General features: G+C 34.6%; 1 protein-coding gene across 3 annotated transcripts in view; it reads left to right on the plus strand.

Moving 5' to 3' along the window:
- The window catches only part of ASCC3 (activating signal cointegrator 1 complex subunit 3), a 335,131-nt gene that overhangs the window by 122,085 nt on the left and 190,546 nt on the right, over positions 1-22,500 (plus strand). For all 3 annotated transcript variants that reach the window (XM_082475077.1, XM_082475079.1, XM_082475078.1), the window contains one exon: positions 18,821-18,985. In XM_082475077.1, the coding sequence (XP_082331203.1) occupies positions 18,821-18,985 (165 nt within the window). The remainder of the gene's footprint in view (positions 1-18,820; positions 18,986-22,500) is intronic.

Genomic DNA, 22,500 nt, shown 5'->3' on the forward strand with positions numbered 1-22,500 from the left:
AGGGAAAGATATCTACAACACCCTAGGATTATAGATCTTTTTAAAGTATTTAATTATTTTTAATACTTTTAAGTTTTAATTGTTTCTCTTCTCTTTTCAAAGCACATTCTTTCATTGCAGAAAAATTTTAAAATAGGCAAACAAAAACATGTCCAATTGTAAGTTATTGTAAGTGTATACTTTCTACTTCTCATTTTTGTGCCAATATATATACATGTATTTAATGAATGGTAGTATGGCATAGTGGTATGTGGAAGTTAATTCATTTTATACATGTGAAGTGTTTAGAATGGTGCTTGGCAATAATAAATTCTTAATAAGCAATAGCTATCGTTTAATAAAACCATACAAACAAGCTGCTCTGTATTCTGCCTTTTTTATTATTTAACAAGGTACCATGAACAGCTAACCATCCATGTCAATAGGTATATGTGTACGACAATTTTAATGTTAGCTAATTGAACAAGCAGATTACTGATTGTTGCAAAAGGACCACCCAACACAAACCTGCCATGTATTCCTCATTTATTAAACTGTGAACATAGAGCAGTGCTGTTCAGTACAGTAGCAACTAGCCACATGTGACTATTTAAATTAAAATTTAATAAAATTAAAAGTTTTTTTCCTCATTTGTACTAAGCTCATTTCAGCCGCTCAGTAGTCCCCAGTGGTTACCAAATTAGATAATGAAGTTATAGAACATTACTACCATCACAGAAAATTCTACTGGATAATGACAGTATAGTGCTTAAGGAAGCGTTGTGGTAGTATAGAGAGCAGAAGCTGAGGCAGTGTACATGCATGCACATGCAGTTTCTTTTGTTATGGGGCATGCAGTGTTCCAGTATACAAAAGGGTCCTGGGACAGTTGAAAAAGAAGCCAAGTGTCACTCAGCCATTCCCCTGTTGTAGAATTCAGACTTACAGTCTCTGGGCCTCAGTTTAAGGGAATGTTTACAAACATCAGCCTTTTCCGGTTCTGAACCAATTTTGATTCAATTCTCAATTGTACAGTTGAGAATTCCCTGCTTCTAGATTCCCAGGGTCCTACAGAGCCCTCTCCTCATAGTAGTACACAGCATTGTATGGGTATTTTATGTTTTATTTAATTCTTGCTTGGATGTTTGTTTACAGTGTTTTCAAACTTTTCCTGTTAGAGAAATCAGAAAGCGTGCATGATTGGTTGAAGGTTGCGAACAGCCCTGTAGAGCACCAACATTTTAACACATTCGAGTTAGTAATTGGAAATAGCTTTTTCATCAATTTGTCATTTCAAACGTTGTCATTACAAAATTATTCTTGATGCTATCCTTTTTTATTATTATCTATAGTCATATTAGAAACCAGCTTAATTTCCAGTCCTTGTCTTTTTATATTACATATCTAGGCATTGAATTTCCATATTGCTATGTTGATTATATTTTGCTCTGGAAAATACAACAGCACAGTTTTACAGCTTACTTATAATAATCACCATCCCTCCCCCACCTTCCTCTCCCACCCAGTGCTATATTTTGTATGAGGAGCTAAAAAGAAAATAACATAAATTTAAATCGTTTGATAAAATATGGAATAAAAAACTAAGAGGAAGTGAAACTGAGGCACAATAAAAATTTTATCAGCACAAAAGAATTTATTTCAACTTCTGGATGTTGTACAGATCTGAACTTCTGCCATGTATAACTAAGGACATACAGGATAAAAATCATTGATCTAGCTCATTAAAACACTATGTATCTTTTTAATCAGTGAAGAAAGCTAATCATTTAAAATCACTATTTACTAAGCTACTTAAGCATAGTTTTAAACCAGTTGAAAAACCCAGAGTCTTAATGGTGAAATCTAAATATTATAGGTATTGATTTAGTTTAGAAATTAGTGTGGTATTTATATTTGTTATAGTGTTGCTTCTTATTTCTCTAGCTGTCTTCTTTGTTTGGTTTTGGGATTGGTTTTTTTAATATTATTGGTTTTTTAATATTACTGGTTTAAAAGACAATAACAATATTCTTTTGTATTTTGAAGGCGATTCTTGACTGTTTAAGCTTAATTTTTCAAGTGACTGCACAAGCGTAATTAGTGTGTTTTTGATGGCAGTAATGATTTTTCAGTCCTTCATAAATCTAAACATTTTGCTTTTTCTAGTTTTTTAAATTTGTATTTCAAATTTTATCGAATTAAGCAACTAATAACCAAAATGAATTTTTAAACCTCCTTTTATTAAGAGACATATCAAAAAATGGGAATAGAACCTGAAATGTGAAAGTTTTGATCTCTAAGAGAACAGATAGTTTTAAAAGGCTTAACCATATGTTTATACAAATGGAATTAGAAGGCTACCACTTTCAAAATCTCTTGATGAAGTGTAAATATTATTTGCCAGGATAACTATTTCCTGCATTAAAGGCATGCTATTAAGAAGTAATGAGAGTTCTATTTTGAAGAATGTCTCATTACTTTTATTAGTAAGTAAGCTATAGATTACTTGGAAGCTTTATGGAGTTCTTAGTGTTAGTTATTATTTTTACTTTTGCAAGGTTTAATAGCTACTCATAAAATACATTAAAATTCTTTGAGTAAAAAAGCCCATTTCTATATATAAACTACTGTTTTCAACTCTTTTGTTCTTCTTAATATACTTGGGTTGGAGGGGGTAGTGAGAGTGCTATAATTTTTGATGCATAAAAATCTGTCTAGCGAATGCGAATTATTACGTGAGATTCTTTTCTTAGAGAATAATTTAAAAGCACTCAGGAATCGAACTACCTTTGCTTTCACTGAAAACTTTTAGAACAACTTTGCCTATTCCGTAACTTTGCCTAATATTTTCTGCAAAGGTATTCTTTTGCAGAAAAATAGCTTGTTTCATAGTATTAGAGGAATGAAGAGAGGAGTGAGAGTTATATTCTATTAATGTCTTTTTTCTTCTGTTGTATTTGTTTTACATCAACATTTAGTTACTTTTTTATCATGTGATTATTTCATATTCTTATAGACATTAACTAAATAAAAGTAGCAAAGTAATTAGAAAATTTATTTTTAAATTAGTTCAAGACCCCTGCTTGCAAAGTATATCATGCTAACTTACTGAAATACAGATCAAAAGCCAATAGAAAGTTTATTGTTTTCTTATTACCAAAGTGAAAAATCAGAATTTCTTCTATTGCAAAATTATACTACAATACATAGCATCCTTAGAAGCAATCTAGTTTCCCTATAAACAAGGACCTAAAAATAAAAGGAAAAGTCAAGATAACTATGGTGCTCATCCCAAGTATTCTAATTACTTATTAAATTTCAGAAAAATCCTGCCACCATTAAGTGGTAAGATGGGAACTCACTAACCACAAATATTAGTATCATTTTGAAAAAATTACTTCTCTTTCTCAGGAATATGACATACATGTATTAAATATTAAAGGGTAGATTACCTATGTGGTCTTTCATGATTGCAAATTCCTTAACCTAAGTATTTTTCTTTAGTTCTCAAAGACTATCTAATGAAATCTGAGAAATATTTAAAATTTTTGGAAGGTTAATTATTGTCAATAAATAATAGGCCTCAGCTTCTAGAATTCCTTTATATCTTGTTTTTTGTTTGTTTTTCTTTTAAGCTCTTAACTTATCTTACAGCTATTGGGGTTGAATCTGTAAAAAGGAGTTTGACACATAAGTAAAAGTGCTGGCAGCTAATGACCTAGAAAAGATAGATGAAGAGGCTAGCCAACTTTAATTTTCTTCTACTATATTATCAAATCAAGTCAGAAAATTTTTCTCAGAGGGTAACTTGTAGCTGTGTTGAGTATTTCTTAATGTTTTATTTGTGATTCTCTCATCCTGAGCAAGGAGATTAGTAAGGAGAAGTAAAATACCTGGCACATGGGAAATTTTCTGCAGCATGTGTTTTTATATTATATATATATTTTAGAAAAAGTCATTGACTATATTTAGCTTAAATATTTAAATATAAGGTAAATATAGTCAATCCAGCACCAATTTCTATTGATTATTGATTTTATCTCCTGAATATTTCTTACATTTATCCATGTCCTCTCCATCTTCACCAGGACATCTGCCTAGTCTGAGCCTCCAATCATCTTTCACCTTGATTACTTTTATAGTATTCTAACTGGGGTACCAGCATCCAGTTTGCCCCCTCCAATTCTTTCTCCACAGATAATCAGAAAAGCAACCTGGTCAGTTTCACTCCTTCCCTTCCTACTCCCATAACTCTGTCCCATGAAAAACAACAGCAATCAAAAAAAAGCCACTCATAGTTTTCCAGGCTACTGTAAGGAGTGGTAAGAATTCAACTTCTGGAGGTGGCTAAAAGGCTGAGTAGTCTGCGGCTGCCCATCTTATTTCCACTAGTCTCCAGTCTTCTCATCCTCTTTGCTCCAGCTACACACTGCCTCTCTTCAGTCTCTCCCATCCGTTTTTCTCCCACATGCATGCTCTATGCCTGTAACTGCTTCTGCCTATTACTCTCTTTTTTTTTTTCCTTCACCTAATTAATTCCCTTTCATCCTATAGATGTTAAGTCAAATGTCACTTTCTTATTAAAGGCTTTTCTGATTTCTCTGGTTAGGTCAAATTTTCCTATTATAAATTGTTTTAACACTGCATAGCTTATTCTCAGTAGCTTATCACAAGTAAAATTTTGTATTCTATGGCTTTTTGATTAATGCGTATTGCCACTCAACCTTCACTACAATGTAAGCCCTATGAGATCAAGGGCTGTCTGCCTTTATCTTTCCTCACCATTGCATAGTGCATGGCATCATGCCTGGCGCATTGCGATGAGGAGGAAGAGAATGATGCTGATGATCTTAGAAAACCTAATTGATCCCTATTTTATGTCAGGCATTATTCTAAACATTTTATTGTATTAATCTGTTTCATTTTCGTTATAACTCTATGATATGTATGTACTGTGTTTTGTTTTTTTTTAATTTATGGAGGAAACTAAGATTTGTAGTAGTAGAGATAATAAATATCTGATAAATGCATGAATTAAAGATACTGAATGTGTTTTTATTGAGCATTCATGATATATTAGAGATAATGTACTGATACATGAGACATGGCTATAAGAATACTTAGAAGTGTTGATAAATTTGATTATAGAAATATAGGTTTCAGTCCATGGTTATAGGACTACCCACTCTGCTTTGCTTTGGAGGAAATTAAGGTGGGAGTCCTCAGCTATTGCCTGTGAGACATAAGGAAGTGAAAAGCTGGCGTGTTCTGATGTGAAAGACCTGGGAGGTGGAGGGAGAGAGGCAGGATAGGAACATTATAAAAAATCTCTAAGTCCTGATTGCAGAATGTTCAAGTTATATTCATTCCTCTTTGCATGATACTCTGAGATACAATTGTGCTCTTCCCGAAAAGATGAGGATACAGGCCACTTAGCTTCCTTAGCTTACTCCATAAGGAGCCATCAAGATCCCACCTTTCCTCAACAACATTCACCCTAAGTGAAGTAACATCTAGATACCAGAAACCTGGAGTATCACCCCCCGAGGCCACAGGGCGGGCAGTGGGGGTACCAGTGCCTTCTTTGTCCAGGACTCAGTAAATGGGCCTCTTTCTTGTATAAGCTTTCAGATTTTTCAGTTTGGTAAATTTACGTGAACAGAGTAGGGAAGAGAGCATTTCCCTGGCTAATTCACAAAATCCATTATGTGACAGTATCTTAAGTATAACTTTCTAAACCTAAATATCTATGTGGTAGAACACAGGTTGTGTAAATCCTGCTATTAAATGTAGAAGTATTTGTTCTACTTTTTTTTTTTTAACATCTTTATTGGAGTATAATTGCTTTACTACTTTCTTATTAGGCAAGGATAGTTACCACCAATATTGTGGAGTTAATAATTACTATCTGCTAAAATATGTAATCCATCAACAGTTCTTGAGTATGTACCATGCAGCAGACCACTTGAAGACATTGTAGATACAATAGCTGTCGAGAGAGTCACTGCCCCTGCCTTGTCTGTGCCTGTGGTTTATTAAGGGAGACAAATATTTAAGCAAGCAATACAGTGTACTAGATGCTGACAGAGAAAATATGAGCACATATTTTCTGTGTGTGAGATGCTGCAGAAGCCTATGTAAAGGAAATAGAGTATTGTGGTTTAAAAAAAGCCTTCTAAACACTTCAGCTCAGGAGCTGAGAATGTAGAGAAAAATGTGGATATGTGGTTTTTGTTTTAGTTTAATAATAATGGGATCATATTTATGTACATATGTGTATGTGTTTGTATAAAATGCATAATATTTTGCCTTTTCACACTTAATATCAGTGCGTATAGATCTACATTATTGCCTTCTAAAGAACTTCATGCATGTCTGTCTGTATGTGTTTATTCTTGGGTAGAACTTTGGAAGTGAGATTGCTGGACCTAGGGTTTGTGCATTTAAAATTTTGATAGATTTTGCCAGTTTGCCATCCAAAATGGATCCACTAGTTATACTTAATATCTCTATTAAAGGGTGAGTTTATGCAAATTGATGATGTAAACCCAAACACTGAATACAAAAATGGACTCTTACTACAAGGGAAAAATGCAAAGTTTCATAAAGTAAGATGTTAAACATCACTAACAATCAAATAAATGCTAAATTAAAATACAAAGCTGTTTCTCCATGATAAATTAGTAAAGGTAATGAAAATGCCCCACACAGACAAAACTACACTGTAATTTCAGCTCTCAGCCATTGCAGATAGTGTGGTAAAATCTTTTTGGTGACTGATTTGCTTAAAAGAAATCTATACAGTATAGTGAAAAACAGTTTACTTAACTGAATAGAGAATGGATATTGGAGTCCTGGGGTCCTGGAAATTTGACAGATTTAGCATTTTCCTACTACACACACCAGTATTCTTTTTTGGTAGTAGACATCCTAACAGGTGTGAGGTGAAAGATCATTGTGGTTTTGATTTGCATTGCCTGATTATTAGTGATTTGAGCACCTTTTCAGGTATCAGGTGCGGGTTCATGGGAGCCTGCTGGTAGGTGCTGTGGATGCTGCCTGAGGCTGTGGGAGCCGCCCTGCCTTGGGCTGCTGGAGCTGGTAGGTGCTGGGGGTAAGCCGGGGGCCTGGGTTTGAGAGAGCCTGCAATGGGACACCTAGGACCTTGGGGTTGGCCTGATTCTGGGACCGGCCAGCTCTGGGACTGAGGTGAAGTTGGGCACTCGCTTTACTTTCGTTCTCCAATGGGGAAGGTATCTCTCTCTGTGCCGGGTTGCCTGGGCTTAGAGGAGGAGCGATGGGGGTAATGTGAATCTATCTTTCCTACCTTCTTACTGTGTCTTTTCTTATTTCTGTGGTTTCCCTATATGCCGTAATCTCTCACCTGGAATCCTTAGCCCTTGCGAAGCAATCTTTGTGTGCAGATAGTTCTTCAAATTAATGTTTCTAATTGGAGGGAATGAACACTAGAAATTCCCATGCCGCCATTTTGCTGACGTAGCTCCCAGTTTTTCTTTTTCAATTAGGTGTTAAGAAAGCTTAGAGCTGGGTTTTATACTTAATCACGGATATTATATTAGCTAATTCTTTGGGCATATTTGCTTTTCTCCTTCTTTATCACTTTTCTAAGCCTTGTTTTTATTGAATATGAGTTTCTGTTAAACCACTTCAGCACCAATAACAAATAATTGTTGTTTGCTCTTTTTCTGTGCTGTAAGTTTCTTGGATTGTAGGAAATGGAAAGGAATGGAGGAAAAAAATGCATAAAAATGTATAATTTCACTCGGTTCTGCAGTGTAGTGATTTTGGTGCTGTATGTGTAGCTTATACGTGTAGTTGTGGGCAGACTCAGTGGCAGTTGCTTGAACAAGGTTAACTACCCCCTCAGAGGTGACCTTTGCATTTCATAACATTGTATGAGAGAGCTTAGACCACATTTTACTTCTTTGCTGTGTTTTCACCTTGAAGTATAAGCTTCTAAATTTCTTGCCTTTATCTTTGTGTTCTTCACCCTAGACAAATGCCTGAAGACATTGAGTTGAGTGAGTTAATCACAAACTTTTATTGAGAAGTTCTTTCGATACCCATAAATTATGATTAAATAGTACACATGTCCTGCCTTTTTAAAAAAAATAAAATAGGAAGGATCCAAATAATGGAAGTAGCTTAACAATAAAGACAACTAATTTCCTTAATTGCAGTCATTTTCGGCAGTTTATGTCCTGCCATAATTTCTTCATAAGATTTTAGAATCCTCCCTTCATCCGTCTCTTCTTTCTGATAATAGACCCCAAACAAACTTTTGATTAATTGTTCTTGAATTAGTAAAATCTCTTAGTATTGAATGTATCGAATTAGTTTGAAGAGATGAAACTGGTATTATCTTGGTATTATCATGTTTGTGAAGAGCTGCAGGATACATTTGTTTTAGCTCATCACATGGGAGGTTTTAAGTTTGATATTACAATGTGATATTTAAAAGTGTTTCATTTTAGTAAGAAATTGGTCCTCAAACTGAGCTCTTCACATGCAGCAGGAAAGAGGTGGTGACTATCAAATGTTCAAAGTCATAGGAGACAGGATTTTTTTCCCCCGCTTTTAAAGGACACATACACCAATTTGATTTGGGGAAAAAAAAAAAACTGCTTTATAATAAACCAAGGAAACCTATTCACTATGAGCCCTATCCCAATTGTACAGGATAGAATTTACAACAGGGCAGGTTTCTACCACAAATTAGTCATACTCAAGAACTATCTTTTATGAGTGAGCAGAATAGGAATCATTGTTAAGTTGTATCAGACCCTTGCTCTATGAGACTTTAATGGAACGAAATCCTGGGGTATTATGGACAAGCAGTTAGAATGATGAAAGCAAGGTCTTTATGGCTTATACACACTGCAATATAAACAATTTTTGTGTTTTTCTCTATTATGTGTAATTGCTTAAGTTTTAGGGTAACCAAGCACTGTATTCTTTATACACTTATGTTGATGAGGCTACAGTTCAGTATATAATGTTCTGAGATTGTTGGAAAGTGTTTTAAATCAACAAAAAGAACTGCAAAGATAAATCTACTACAGTTATAAACACAGTTCTACTACAGTTATAAACACAGAACAAAGTATTTTCTTAAACGTTCAATTTTGAATTATATATTACAAGAGCTTTTTCTCCCTTACCCCCAGCACTCCATGCTCTGTTCCTTCAAAAGTATTAGGTTTTCATATTGAATTATACTTTGTTTCTTTATTTAGTAAATCTTTACCTTTGAACTTTTAACTAAAAGTAGTATCATACAGATTTTTTTTTCCCTAACATCAAAATGCCAAGATACATGTCAGATTACATTCTTCATGATTTTGCTTGACCGTATCTGTACTTTCAACAAGAATATGCATAAGAATACATTTGTACTTGAAGATTTTCTGATTAACTTTTATATTTTCATTTTATAATTGAAAGCTGTGGTCCTTGACATTAAATAAGTATAGCTAGATACTTCAGAAGACTTTGTGCTTTATATGTGTGAGTGTGCGCTCATGCGTGTGAATTGGTGGGAGAGGAGGGAACATAAAAAAAGTAGAAAAGGAGTAGTTGGAACTAACTGATTTGTTGTAGTGTCCCAAGGGGCAGGTATAATCTGCAAGCTGTCAGGTTCTATTACAGGGGCTGTTGCCATCAATCAGAGCTGACATTTGTATAGCAGAGGTTAGTATAACTGTAATTATATGTGTGTTTATGGAATTTAAACCATGTGACATTTTAGATTTTATCCTTAAATTAAAACATTCATATAATTTTAAGCTTGTTGGTCAAATAAGTATGGGATTATGTATTTTAAAAAGGAAGATAGACTTCCTAAATCCTGCAAACTGTTGCCCGGTCTACATCTATAGCATTATAATGTGATTTGTAACAACTCCCGGCTGACCGTCTTCAACACAGAAAATGTATTAAGCAAGCGTTCTTGAATATTGTCCTTTAGCTTAGTTAATAGATCCCTAACATTTTCAACTAAATGTACAATATTTCATCAATTGTAAGACATTTAAATACTTTATTTGGTAGTCTTTTTTTAACTTCTTAGTGACACATAAAATGAAGGTGTGGCTTAAAATTAATAGCTCTTGAGATTTGATGAATTATAGTAATATACTCTTGGATTTTAATGACTGTATTTTGGTATTTTACCTTTCTGGCTTTTAAAAAAAGTCATTTATGTAATGGGTTTAGACAATTAAAAAATTTTTCTATAGTCTGAATACCAAAAATTTCAAAATCAATTTTAAATATTATACAGGTAAGAAATTCTACTTTCATTTTCTTAATTTCTTGTATTCCTTTAACATTTTAAATCTAGTTTTAATTTATAGCCGTCTGCCTCAAAGAAGAATACAACAGTCAAAATGTTTTAAAAACAAATGTTTAAAATTCAGTAGGATATCAGTGTGACTTGTATAACTTTAACTAGATAAAACAGGATTTGTTAAACATAAAACAGACTGCTTTTAGACATCACAAACATTCTCTGTGTCTCAATGTTTATTGCAGCTCTATTTACAATAGCCAGGACATGGAAGCAACCTAAATGTCCATCGACAGATGAATGGATAAAGAAGATGTGGCACATATATACAATGGAATATTACTCAGCCATAAAGAGAAACGAAATTGAGTTATTTGTAGTGAGGTGGATGGACCTAGAGTCTGTCATACAGAGTGAAGTAAGTCAGAAAGAGAAAAACAAATACTGTATGCTAACACATATATATGGAATCTAAAAAAAAAAAAAAAAAAGTTCTGAAGAACCTAGGGGCAGGACAAGGATAAAGACACAGACGTAGAGAATGGACTTGAGGACACGGGGAGGGGGAAGGGTAAGCTGGGACGAAGTGAGAGAATAGCATGGACTTATATATACTACCAAATGTAAAATAGATAGCTAGTGGGAAGCAGCTGCATAGCACAGGGAAATCAGCTCGGTGCTTTGTGACCACCTAGAGGGGTGGGATAGGGAGGGTGGGAGGGAGACGCAAGAGGGAGGAGATGTGGGGATATATGTATATGTATAGCTGATTCACTTGGTTATAAAGCAGAAACTAACACACCATTGTAAAGCAGTTATACTCCAGTAAAGATGTTAAAAAAAAAAAATTCTCTGTGTCTTAGGCTGGATATGTATTGCTGTTAGTAATACAATTTCAAGACTGTTTTTCTGTATAATGAATTCATTTATTAGAATTAGAAGGTTTTATGGACTGGCCTATCTTTGAAAAATATGAATATGGAAAGACAAGAATAGATTTTTTTTTAATAGACAGCAACAACAATAACATTAAGGAAATACGGATATTAGGATTTCTAAATTAGGTGTCTAATTTCTCTTCTTGGTTCAAAGAGTTTCCATAAATATGTTGAACTTTCTTATCTTTTTGCTTTTGGTACTTATAGAGGTCTCTGGTTGAGAAGAAGATTGATAAGTGGGCAGGAAATTGGCCTAAATTTAAAAGTTGTCATCTGTATTAAAAAAAAAAAAAATCCAATCAGTAGGCTGAGGAACTTGGACTTCCATGTAAAAATTTCATATTTGGTACCTTCCTCAAGATGCTTGCAGCATACATAGAAAGATCACGCAAGAGATGATATGTGGTTCGTGCATATTAGAAGCACAAAGAACAAATTTTGCTTATTTTTTCTTCTTAGCCTGGAATATCCTTCTTTCTTTCTTTGTCTGGCAAACTCTTATTCACCTTTTACCTGTTCAGTCCAGGTATCCCTTCTTGCCATTTAACTTTCGTTTTTAATTGTAAGTTATATGTAATTATAAGAGCATGTATATGCATAGCTCACTGTTACTGAGTAAAATACACAGTCAGAATAGTACAGAAATTGTAAGTGAACAGCTTGATAAAATTTTTGTAAAGTGAATACACTGATATAAGCACCACCCTGATCAAGATAAAAATATTACCACACCTCGGAATCTGTCCTCATTCCTCTCCCATTTGCTGTGTCCTTTTTACTTCCCAGAGGTGACTCCTATCCTAGCTTCTAACACCTTACATTAGTTTCACCTGTTTTAAAACTTTACATATATGAAATTATATACTATGTAACTGGATTCTTTCATTAACAAGATTTTCAGGTTTTTACCATGTTACTGCATATGGTAAATAAAGTTCATTTTCATTCTTTTATAATTGTTTCATCGTATAACTATGTTACAAGTTATTTGTCCATATTATTGTTGATGGAAATTTGGCTTACTTCTAATTTTGAAGTATTATAAATAGTACAGCTATTAAAATTCTAATGTACATCTTTAGTTTCAAATAGGTGTACATTTCTGTTCAGTACATAATATACTAGGAATGGAATTGCTGGGTCACAAGGCTTGCATATGTTCAACTTTAGTAGGTAATACCAAGCAGCTTTTCAAAATGGTTGTGTGAGTTTGTATTTCCACCGTTATTTCACGAGAGTTCTAGATTCTCTACATCCTGTCTAAACACATGGCATTTTATGCCTTTTATTTTAAATTTTCTGATAGTTGTGTAGTAAATAGTATTTCTCACTCTCTTCCTCTCGCACTCTACTAGTTTAATCTAGTAATTATATGGGAAAAAAAAGGTAAAATGTGTGTGTGTGTATATATATATATATATATATATATATATATATATATATATATATACACACTACCAAATGTAAAATTGATAGCTAGTGGGAAGCAGCCACGTAGCACAGGGAGATCAGCTCGGTGCTTTTTGACCACCTAGAGGGGTGGGATAGGGAGGGTGGGAGGGAGGGAGACATAAGAGGGAAGAGATCTGGGGATATATGTATATGTATAGCTGACTCACTTTGTTAATAAAGCAGAAACTAACACACCATTGTAAAGCAATTATACTCCAATAAAGATGTTAAAATAAATAGATAAATAAATTGTTTTTAAAAATGTAAAATGCACAATTGAACATGTTCCTCTTGCACTCTTACAGGTATGTTGAGGAGAGCCTTTGTGATCTCTTTAGTAATTCTTACTTTGAAATTCAAAGAATTCTATTTGGGACAAGTCTGTAAAACTTGGATTCAAGCATGACATTCTTCCTTCTGTGAAACACCACCTCTCTGGTGTGTTTTGATAAAGGGTTGCTGTAGTGTCCAATTAGTGGATTATGGAAATAATTACAAAAAATTCAGCTTAAAAATTTTACTGTTTTTCTCCCCTCTTACCCTCCCCAAGGAGGAATATATTTCACTTAGAGAAAAAAAGTATTTGAGTAGTCATGAAACAATCACAGAAAACTAAACATTGTAAATTTACTGTTTACAGATGTAAGAAAAGTTTTTAATAATAAGGTTTAAGTGCTTATGGGATGTAGCGAAAGCAGTTTTAAGCTGGAAGTTTATAGTTATACATTAAGAAAAAAGAAAATTCACAAATAAACAACCTTACTCTACAGCTCAAGGAACTAGAAAAAGAATACAAATTAAGCCCAAAATTAGCAGGACAGAAATAACAAAGATCAGAGCAGAAACAAATGAAATAGAAACTAGAAAACAGAAGAAAAGATCAATGAAACTAAGAGGTGGTTTTTTTAAAGACAAAAAGTATTAGCAAACCCTTAGCTAGACTGACTAAGGAAAAGAAAGAGAAGATTGAAATAAATAAAATCAGAAATGAAAGGGGAGACATTACAAAAAATACAAAGGATCGTAAGAGATTACTGTGAATAATTATATACCAACAAATTGGATAACCTAGAGGAAATGGATAAATTTTTAGAAACATACAACCTACCAAGACTGAATGATGAAGAAATAGAAAATCTGAACAGGCTTAATACATCACTAATACATTAATAGAATGAAAGATAAAAATCACATGATCCTCTTAATAGACGCAGAAAAATCAGTTGACGGTATTCAACATCCTTTCATCATAAAAACTCTCAACAAATTGGGTATAGAAAGACTGTTCTTCAACATAATGAGGGCCATATATGACAAACCTACAACTAACATCACACTCAACAGTGAAAGGCTGAAAGCTTTCCCGCTAAGATCAGGAACAAGACAAGGGTGCCCACTCTCACTACTCCTATTCAACATAGTACTGGAAGTCCTAGCCAGAGTAATTAAGGAAAAGAAATAAAGTTCTTCTAAATCATAAAGGAAGATGTAATATGGTCTCCGTTTGCAGATGATATGATCTTATATATAGGAAACCCTAAAGACTCCAGCAAAAAACTTTTACAACTAATAAACAACTTCAGTAAAGTTGCAGGATACAAAATCAGCATGCAGAAGTCAGTTGCATGTCTATACACTAACAATAAACTATCTGAAAAAGAAATAAAGAAAATAATCCCATATACAATAGCATCAAAAACAATGAAATACTTAGGAATAAATTTAACCAAGGAAATGAAAGATCTATACACCAAAAACTGTAAGATGCTGAGGAAAGAAATTGAAAAAGACACAGATAAATGGAAAGATAGCTCATGTTCATGCATTGGAAGAGTTAATATTATGAAAATGTCCATAATATCAAAACAATCTATGGATTCAGTGCATCCCTATCAAAATTCCATTATCATTTTTCACAGAAATAGAAAAAAACGATTCTAAAATTGTTTTTAGAATTGGAACCACAAAAGACCCCAAATAGCCAAAGCAATCCTGAGAATGAACAAAGCTTGAAGGCATCACACTTCCTAATTTTAAACTATATTATAAAACTATAGTAATCAAAAAGTATGGTACTGGCATAAAAACAGACACATAGACAAATGGAACAGTATAGAGAGCCCAGAAATTAACCCACACATATACCATCAACTAATACTTGACAATTGAGCCCAAAGCACTCAATTGGGAAAGGATATTCTCTTTGATAAATGTATGGGGAAAAGTGGATAACCATATGCAAAAGAATGAAAATGGCCACCTATTTTATACTGCTTACAAAAAATTAACTTGAAATGGATTAAAGGCTTAAATGTAAGACCTGAAACTATAAAAATACTTTAAGAAAACAGAGAGAAAAAGCTCCTTGACATTGGTCTTGGGAATGATTTTTGGATATGACACCAAAAGCACATGAAACAAAAGCAAAAATAAGCTTCTGCACAGCAAAAGAAACAGCGAAATAAAAAGGCAACCTATAGAAGGGGAGAAACTATTTTGCAAACCATCTATCTGATAAGGGGTTAATATCCATACAACTCAATAGCAAAAGAAAAAAAAAATTAAAAAGTGGACAGAGGACTTGAATAGACATTTTTCCAAAGAAGACATACAAAGGGCCACCAAGTACATGAAAAGGTGCTCAACATCACTAATCATCAGGGAAATGCAAGTCATAACCACAATGAGATATCACCTTACAGCTATTAGAATGACTTTTTACCAGAAGGACAAAAGACGGCAAATATTTGCGAGGTTGTGGAGAAAAGAGAACCCTTGTGCACTGTTGGTGGGAATGTAAATTGGTACTGCCACTATGGAAAACAGTTTGAAGGTTTCCCAAAAAGTTAAAAATAGAACTACCATATGATCCAGCCATTCTACTTCAGGGTATATATCAGAAGGAAGTGAAATCGCTATCTTGAAGAGATATTTGCTCTCCCATGTTCTTTGCAGCATTATTCACAATAGCTAAGACATGGAAACAACCTCAGCGTTCACCAAGAAATGAATGGATAAGGAAAATGTGATATATACATAGAATGGAATGTTATTCAGCCATAAAGCGGTGGAAATTCAGCCTTCTCCCACAATATGGATGGACCTTGAGGTCATTATGCTAAGTGAAATAAGTCAGACAGAGAAAGACAAATACTGTATGTTCTCACTTATGTATGGAATATTAAAAAAAAAAAAAAAACACCTCAAAGAAACAGAGAGTAGAATGGTGGTTGCCAGGCACTTAGGGGCAGGGGAAATGGGGAAATGTTGGTCAAAGTGTACAAACTTCCAGCTATAAGATCGATGTGTTCTGGGGATCTGATGTACAGCGCGGCGAGTATAATTAACATTCCTGTGTTATGAACTTGAAAGTTGTTAAGAGAGTAGACCTTAAACGTTATCACCACACACACACACACACACACACACACACACACACACACACACACAGTAATATTATGTAAGGGAATGGAAGTGTTAACTAACCTCATTGTGGTAATCATTTTGCAATATATATGTATATCAAATCGTCACATTGTGCACCTTAAGTTTATATATGTTACATGTCAATAATAACTCAGTAGAGCTGGACAAAAAGGAAGGAGAGATAAAGTGATTTCCCCTAGGTCACAGTGTTTTATAAGGCAAAATATAATATTATTAATGTTTAAGTTAATTACCAGATGAGGTGGTTCTAGCAAGTCGTAGGTCCTTTGGTTTTGCTGTCAAACAGACGAAGCATTTTAACAGATTTTTTTTTTAACACTATTTATTTATTTTATTCATTTATGGCTGTGTTGGGTCTTCGTTTCTGTGCGAGAGCTTTCTCTAGTTGTGGTGAGTGGGGGCCACTCTTCATCGCGGTGCGCGGGCCTCTCACTATCGCGGCCTCTCTTGTTGGGGAGCACAGGCTCCAGACGCGCAGGCTCAGTAATTGTGGCTCACGGGCCTAGCTGCTCCGCGGCATGTGGGATCTTCCCAGACCAGGGCTCGAACCCGTGTCCCCTGCATTGGCAGGCAGATTCTCAACCAGTGCGCCACCAGGGAAGCCCCAGATGAAGCATTTTAAAATTGAATACACCAAATTGTTGGCACAGTAGTGGTGTATAGCATCTCAACTCTGCCATTTTCCCAGTGGTCAGGCTAAAATTGGAACAGTTTGGAATAATGATTTTCATACTCCTGAGGGAATAAGTACATGTATTGAGAGAAATTTGAGTTGACAGTAAAAATATTGACAGTTAACCCATGCCCTAATTCAAGAGCAGATGGAAATGTCTTGCATGAGTTACAATTCATTAAGCAAATGTGACACTTTATTTTCTAGCCATTTTCGTTCAGGGGATTAGAGTAATGAAATGGTAATATAAATGAAGCCACTTCTCACTGTGCTGAAAGTAAGGTATAGAAAACCAAATGCTAAAATGGATTTTTAAGGTTTGGTAGTATAGTTTTCTGATATCTGAAAAATTTTACTTTACAATTTAATCATTACCACATTATTATCTTTGTAGTGTACTTTGTAGCTTTCTTAACATTTATTAATAGTAAGCTTTCTTATTTTATATTTTAATGTGACATGAATTTACAGTTTAGGAGAATTGCTGTTTTTGAAATCACATGGGCATGTTTTTTAGGACTTTTAGTGAAAGGGTTGTTAGTAAGTGATCCCTGGGTATATTTATAATGATATATCTTGGGTTATTTTAAATTTGTTTTTTTTCAAAGTGGAAGTTCTGTTTAAGTTATTGGAATATAAAAGAGATGTTAATTAATGCATACTGAATGTTTCAACCCATTTTAGATCTTAAAATTCATTATACATCTGTTTATACTTAATTCCAAAGCATTTTTTTAAATGTAAAATTTGATGTGATCTCAACATTGCCATTTGGCTTTAGCAAATTAACTAAGTAGCTTTGGATTTGTAGTATTTCACACCTTAGATATGAATGCCTTAATCTATTTCATTATAGTTCACTAATTAATGTTACGTCAAAGTACAACTGCTAAATTTTGTGGTTGATATAGTTCATTTCAAAATGATAGCAGTGATATCTCTAATAATGCAACAGGTTATATTGACAAACTTGGATTATGCATTTGTTAAGAATTATACATCATTTGCAATCTAAAAAAATAAGATTATCATCATTGCCATAAGCGACTTCAAAAACAGACCTGAGATAACACAACAAAAATGTTGAGAACAATCTGACCCCCTTAACCTCTTCACTCTTCAAAGCATAGTGAGTTTTGATTGTCATCAGTCTCTATAAGCTGATATACTGGATAAGAAAAGCTTTGGTTTTGATTTGTTACCTCATATGTTCTTTGAGTTATATAAGGGCTTATTTCCTAGTTCAATATTACTGTAGTAGAAGTTTATTAAGCTTTTCTTTTTCTCTGCGATAGTATGCTTTTAGGGGACGGAAACGATTCAATATGTAGAAAGCAAATAGATTTATAATCACAGCTCATGTCAAATGGTCTCTTCTAAGAACTTTACATAAGTACCCTGCGCTTACCTCCTGCTCTTAGTACCCTGGATCTCCGGTGACTCATTGTTTGTGTTGCTATTTTGTGCCAGTTATGCTGTAGTATATGTGTTGTTTTTTAGTATAAAGTTCTGCATATACTAGTTGATATTAAAGGGTAGTTTTTAAAAACTGTGTGTCAATAGTAAAGCTTCCTCCAAATTTGGAAAAGTGTAAACAGGTAACCATTCCTAGAGTGGATCCTTGGTTTCCTTTTCATTTCCTTTTAGTGCTTAATTCACTTATTTTTGTCCCTTTTCAAGTAAAAGCCATTATCAGTACCAACTTGTTTAAAAGATAGTGTCATTTGGTTTCTTACACTGTAAGACACATTTTAAGTAAGCTTGTGTATTTTGTACACTTCACACTACAATTTACTGACAGACTACCTTTACTGAGTTTTAATGAGTAACTGCTTAATATTACAACTTAAAGAGAAGTGACTGTTGTCTACAGTGAATCAGATATCATTCTGGGATATTTGTAACACTTTATTTGATCTGTGTCTAGGTGGTCAATCATATTTCTTTTTGAATAACACAGTGGAAGTTTAAATAATATGTGACCTCTTTCCCCTTTTTAATTTATCTTTTCTTGTCTTATAGATGCTTGTGACCACACCAGAAAAATGGGATGTAGTGACAAGAAAGAGTGTTGGGGACGTAGCTCTTTCCCAAATTGTAAAGCTTCTTATTCTTGATGAAGTTCATTTACTTCATGAAGATAGAGGACCAGTATTAGAAAGCATAGTGGCACGTACTTTACGTCAGGTAAGGGGAAGTTATTTGTAAGCTTATTTTGAGGGATAAGTTTTTAAACTTAAATGTAACATTCAAAGAAATATTAGTATGTATTGTTCATGGGGATAAAGATAATTTTCGTAGGGAGAAACCTTCAGCTATTTCATTTTTATGTTATTGAAGTCTCTTTAAATTAACCAAAATAAATACAGGAAAACTTCTATTCGCAACCTGTGTTTTAAAGCTAAATGTAACTTTGACTAAGCAGTATTAAAATGTGGTAGAACATAGGAGAATATTAATTATTCATCCATTTCTCTCCATGCCTGACCTCTCCCCCCATTGAAAAAAATCTGAAAATGATTTATATTTTCCTTAATATACTAGATAAAATGAAATATCTCCTCATGTGCATAATCTTAATTGTTATTTTTTAAAAGGGACGTGTACTTGTTGTCTCTAGTTTTGGACCTTTGTGGTTACTCATAAATTGTCCAAATCAAAATTGGTAAATTCATCGATGATCTGTGATTGTTTTCTGTCACCCCTCTTTTCATTAAGTGAAAAGATATCTTAAAGTACCCGTGACTATTAAAATGATGTTTGTTGGTAGATTGTACATGTAAAGACAGTAGATGAACACTAGTTTTTTAACGTAATCAAGAACTCTAATTCCTTGACTTCGCATCTGTTATTGTCTCTGATCCATATTCTCCTGGCTTTATTTTCGTTCTGAAATAGCCAAGACTCCATGACCAGTTTTTTCTTTTGTCAATAGCCTTAACTTATTTATCCCCTGACTCCCTGGCAAAATTCCAATCATGAGTCAACTGAACAGTATGTTTCCCTCCAGTCAGATTGCTAAACACTAGCTGAGATCACACAGGGATGGTGGAGACTAAGGTCACTACACATTCGTAGACTCTGAATTCACCTGAATCATTGGGATTTATCCTGTAACTTCGGAGCAGCTTTCCTTCTTTTTTCCAAGCTTCACCAGACTCCTCCCTCCTTTCCCACCCTGTCGTGCCTCATTCTTAGAAGACAGTACTTTTTACTGAGTGGAAACACAGGCCTTCGTGGTTGAACTCCCTCAGTTTGCATCCAGAAAAAACCTCCCCACCACCCAGCAAAAGCCTCAAACCCCTTCCCAAATCTATCCTCATCCTTCCATCCCTCATCCTTTAGTTAGAGGCCCGCTGTCCCCTTGTCTTGGACTCCATTCCTTTCACTCTGTAAGTTATCCCTTTTCTTTTTCCTGGGTCTTTGACTTCTCCTTCTCTGTGAGCACTGTGCCTTCAGCTTTAAAGAATTGCAAAGTCCCACCCATCTTTACTAAAACACCTCCCTCAAACTATCCTGCTCCAATAACTTCTGCTTAGTAAAGCTGTTTTTACCACTCAGCTTCTGTAAATATTAATCTGTATTCAGTTTCCCTTTTGATTTCCAAACAACTGTGGTCTGGTTATTGCTCCAGCATAGGTCATAAAAAGTTTTTTTTTGTTATTGTTTTTTGTTTTTTAACTAGTATATAACTCATTATTTCTTCAGAATTGAAACTCTTTTCTCTTGGACTCCATGATGCCACCCTGCCTTGATTTTCTTTACTTGATTTTTTTGTCACCTACTTAGCTGCTCTTTCTCAGGCTCCCTTGCTCTCTCCTTTTCTCACCCTTGAAATGTTTACGTTCTCCACGATGTTGGTTTGCAAATTGGCTTTGTACACAGAGGGCAAGGAGAGAACTGAAAAAAGAGGCAGACCACTCCAGATTGGTAGGTGGCAGTTTTAATAAGCAAGGGAACTTACTTTTGAGGCTTGTCTTGGGCAACTGCAAGATCACTCGACCTCTACACCTGCCTTAACTGTATATAGAGGCCTTAACTGACTTCAGTCACATGTACTGTCCAGATGGTCTCAACACCACATTGCTGTCTCAAGGCTGCGTCCTCGGGGAAGCTTCTAGCTCAGGGAAGGCAAGCGGAATGCATATTCCTAGGACAGCAAAGGGGGCGAGGATCCTCTGATTGACAAGGTCCAGCTTGCGGGTTAATTGACGGTCACATCCTCTCAGTGACCTCTTCCAACACAGGACTCTGGTCACTTGCCATCTTCTTTTTTTTATTCTAAATATTTACCCTGGGAAAATAACACTTCTGTGCCTGTGTCACTTAAATCTCTGCATGTAGTCCAAATCTCCCCGCTGACTTCTACTCCTATCCAAACACAGTTATATGTTTCTACTTTGATATCCCATAGACATCTCTTGCTTTAACACGTCAGAAACTCTGCCATCTTCCCTCCCTATTTATATATGGTATCACAGTCTATTTGATTCTCAAGCCCAAATTGAGTGTGTGGGAGTCACACTCAATTGTTCCTTCTTCCTTAACACTCACCTTCACCCCAATGACTAGTTAGGTGTCAGTTCTTTTATATTTCGTATCCTGAATAGCTCTCATCCAGAACTAGGTATGGGAATTTAATATGAAGGGAGTACAAAATTTGAGGAAGTTCATATTGCATTTTCAAATGTTTTAAAATAATGTGCTTTCATCTGGTAAATCCAACATAAAATTCTGGATGAATTAATGATTTAGCTATACCAAACAAAACTCAGTGCATTAAAGAAAATATAAAAGAGCATTTAAAAAATAACCTTGAGGTGGAGAAGCTCTAAGCAATATGCAAAACTCCAAAGGTTACAAAGGAAACATGTGGCGCATTTGGATATGTAACTATTAAAAACTTCTTTTTTTTTTTTTTTTTTTTTTTTTTTTTAAATTTATTTATTTATTTTTGGCTGTGTTGGGTCTTCGTTTCTGTGCGAGGGCTTTCTCTAGTTGCGGCGAGCGGGGGCCACTCTTCATCGCCGTGCGCGGGCCTCTCACTGTCGCGGCCTCTCTTGTTGCGGAGCACAGGCTCCAGACGCGCAGGCTCAGTAGTTGTGGCTCACGGGCCCAGTTGCTCCGCGGCATGTGGGATCTTCCCAGACCAGGGCTCGAACCCGTGTTCCCTGCATTGGCAGGCAGATTCTCAACCACTGCGCCACCAGGGAAGCCCTATTAAAAACTTCTGACCAGTAAAGATACCTCCAAAAAGTTCAAATGTAAGACAAAATAATAGAAATTATTTGTAGCACATAAAATAAAGCTTAAATGTCCTTTAAAATTAAAAGGTTATTGTAAACTAGTAAGAAATATGTTTTTTAATAATTTGGAAAAAGCACTTTACAGTAGAAATAAAAATTCTGAAAATCATAGAAAAGATGCTTAAAAGGAATCCAAATCAACATGAGACATTTCTCTTACATAGATTGGCAAAAGTGAAAAAGACTGTAATTTGAAAATGCTCACTAAACTGTGTTTTTACTTCTAGAAATCTAACCTATGGAAATAATAGCACAGACACATAGATATAGTAACACCAGTATTCACTGACGCTTTCTTGTTAGTGCAAAATATGTTGGAAACAACCCAACTGTCCAACAAAAGAAGAAATGGTTTAATAAATTCCATTAATTCATAAAATAAAATGCCACTATGCA

The sequence above is a fragment of the Balaenoptera physalus genome (assembly GCF_965194825.1).
Source record: "Balaenoptera physalus genome assembly, chromosome: 9".
In the NCBI taxonomy this organism is placed as follows: Eukaryota; Metazoa; Chordata; class Mammalia; order Artiodactyla; family Balaenopteridae; genus Balaenoptera; species Balaenoptera physalus.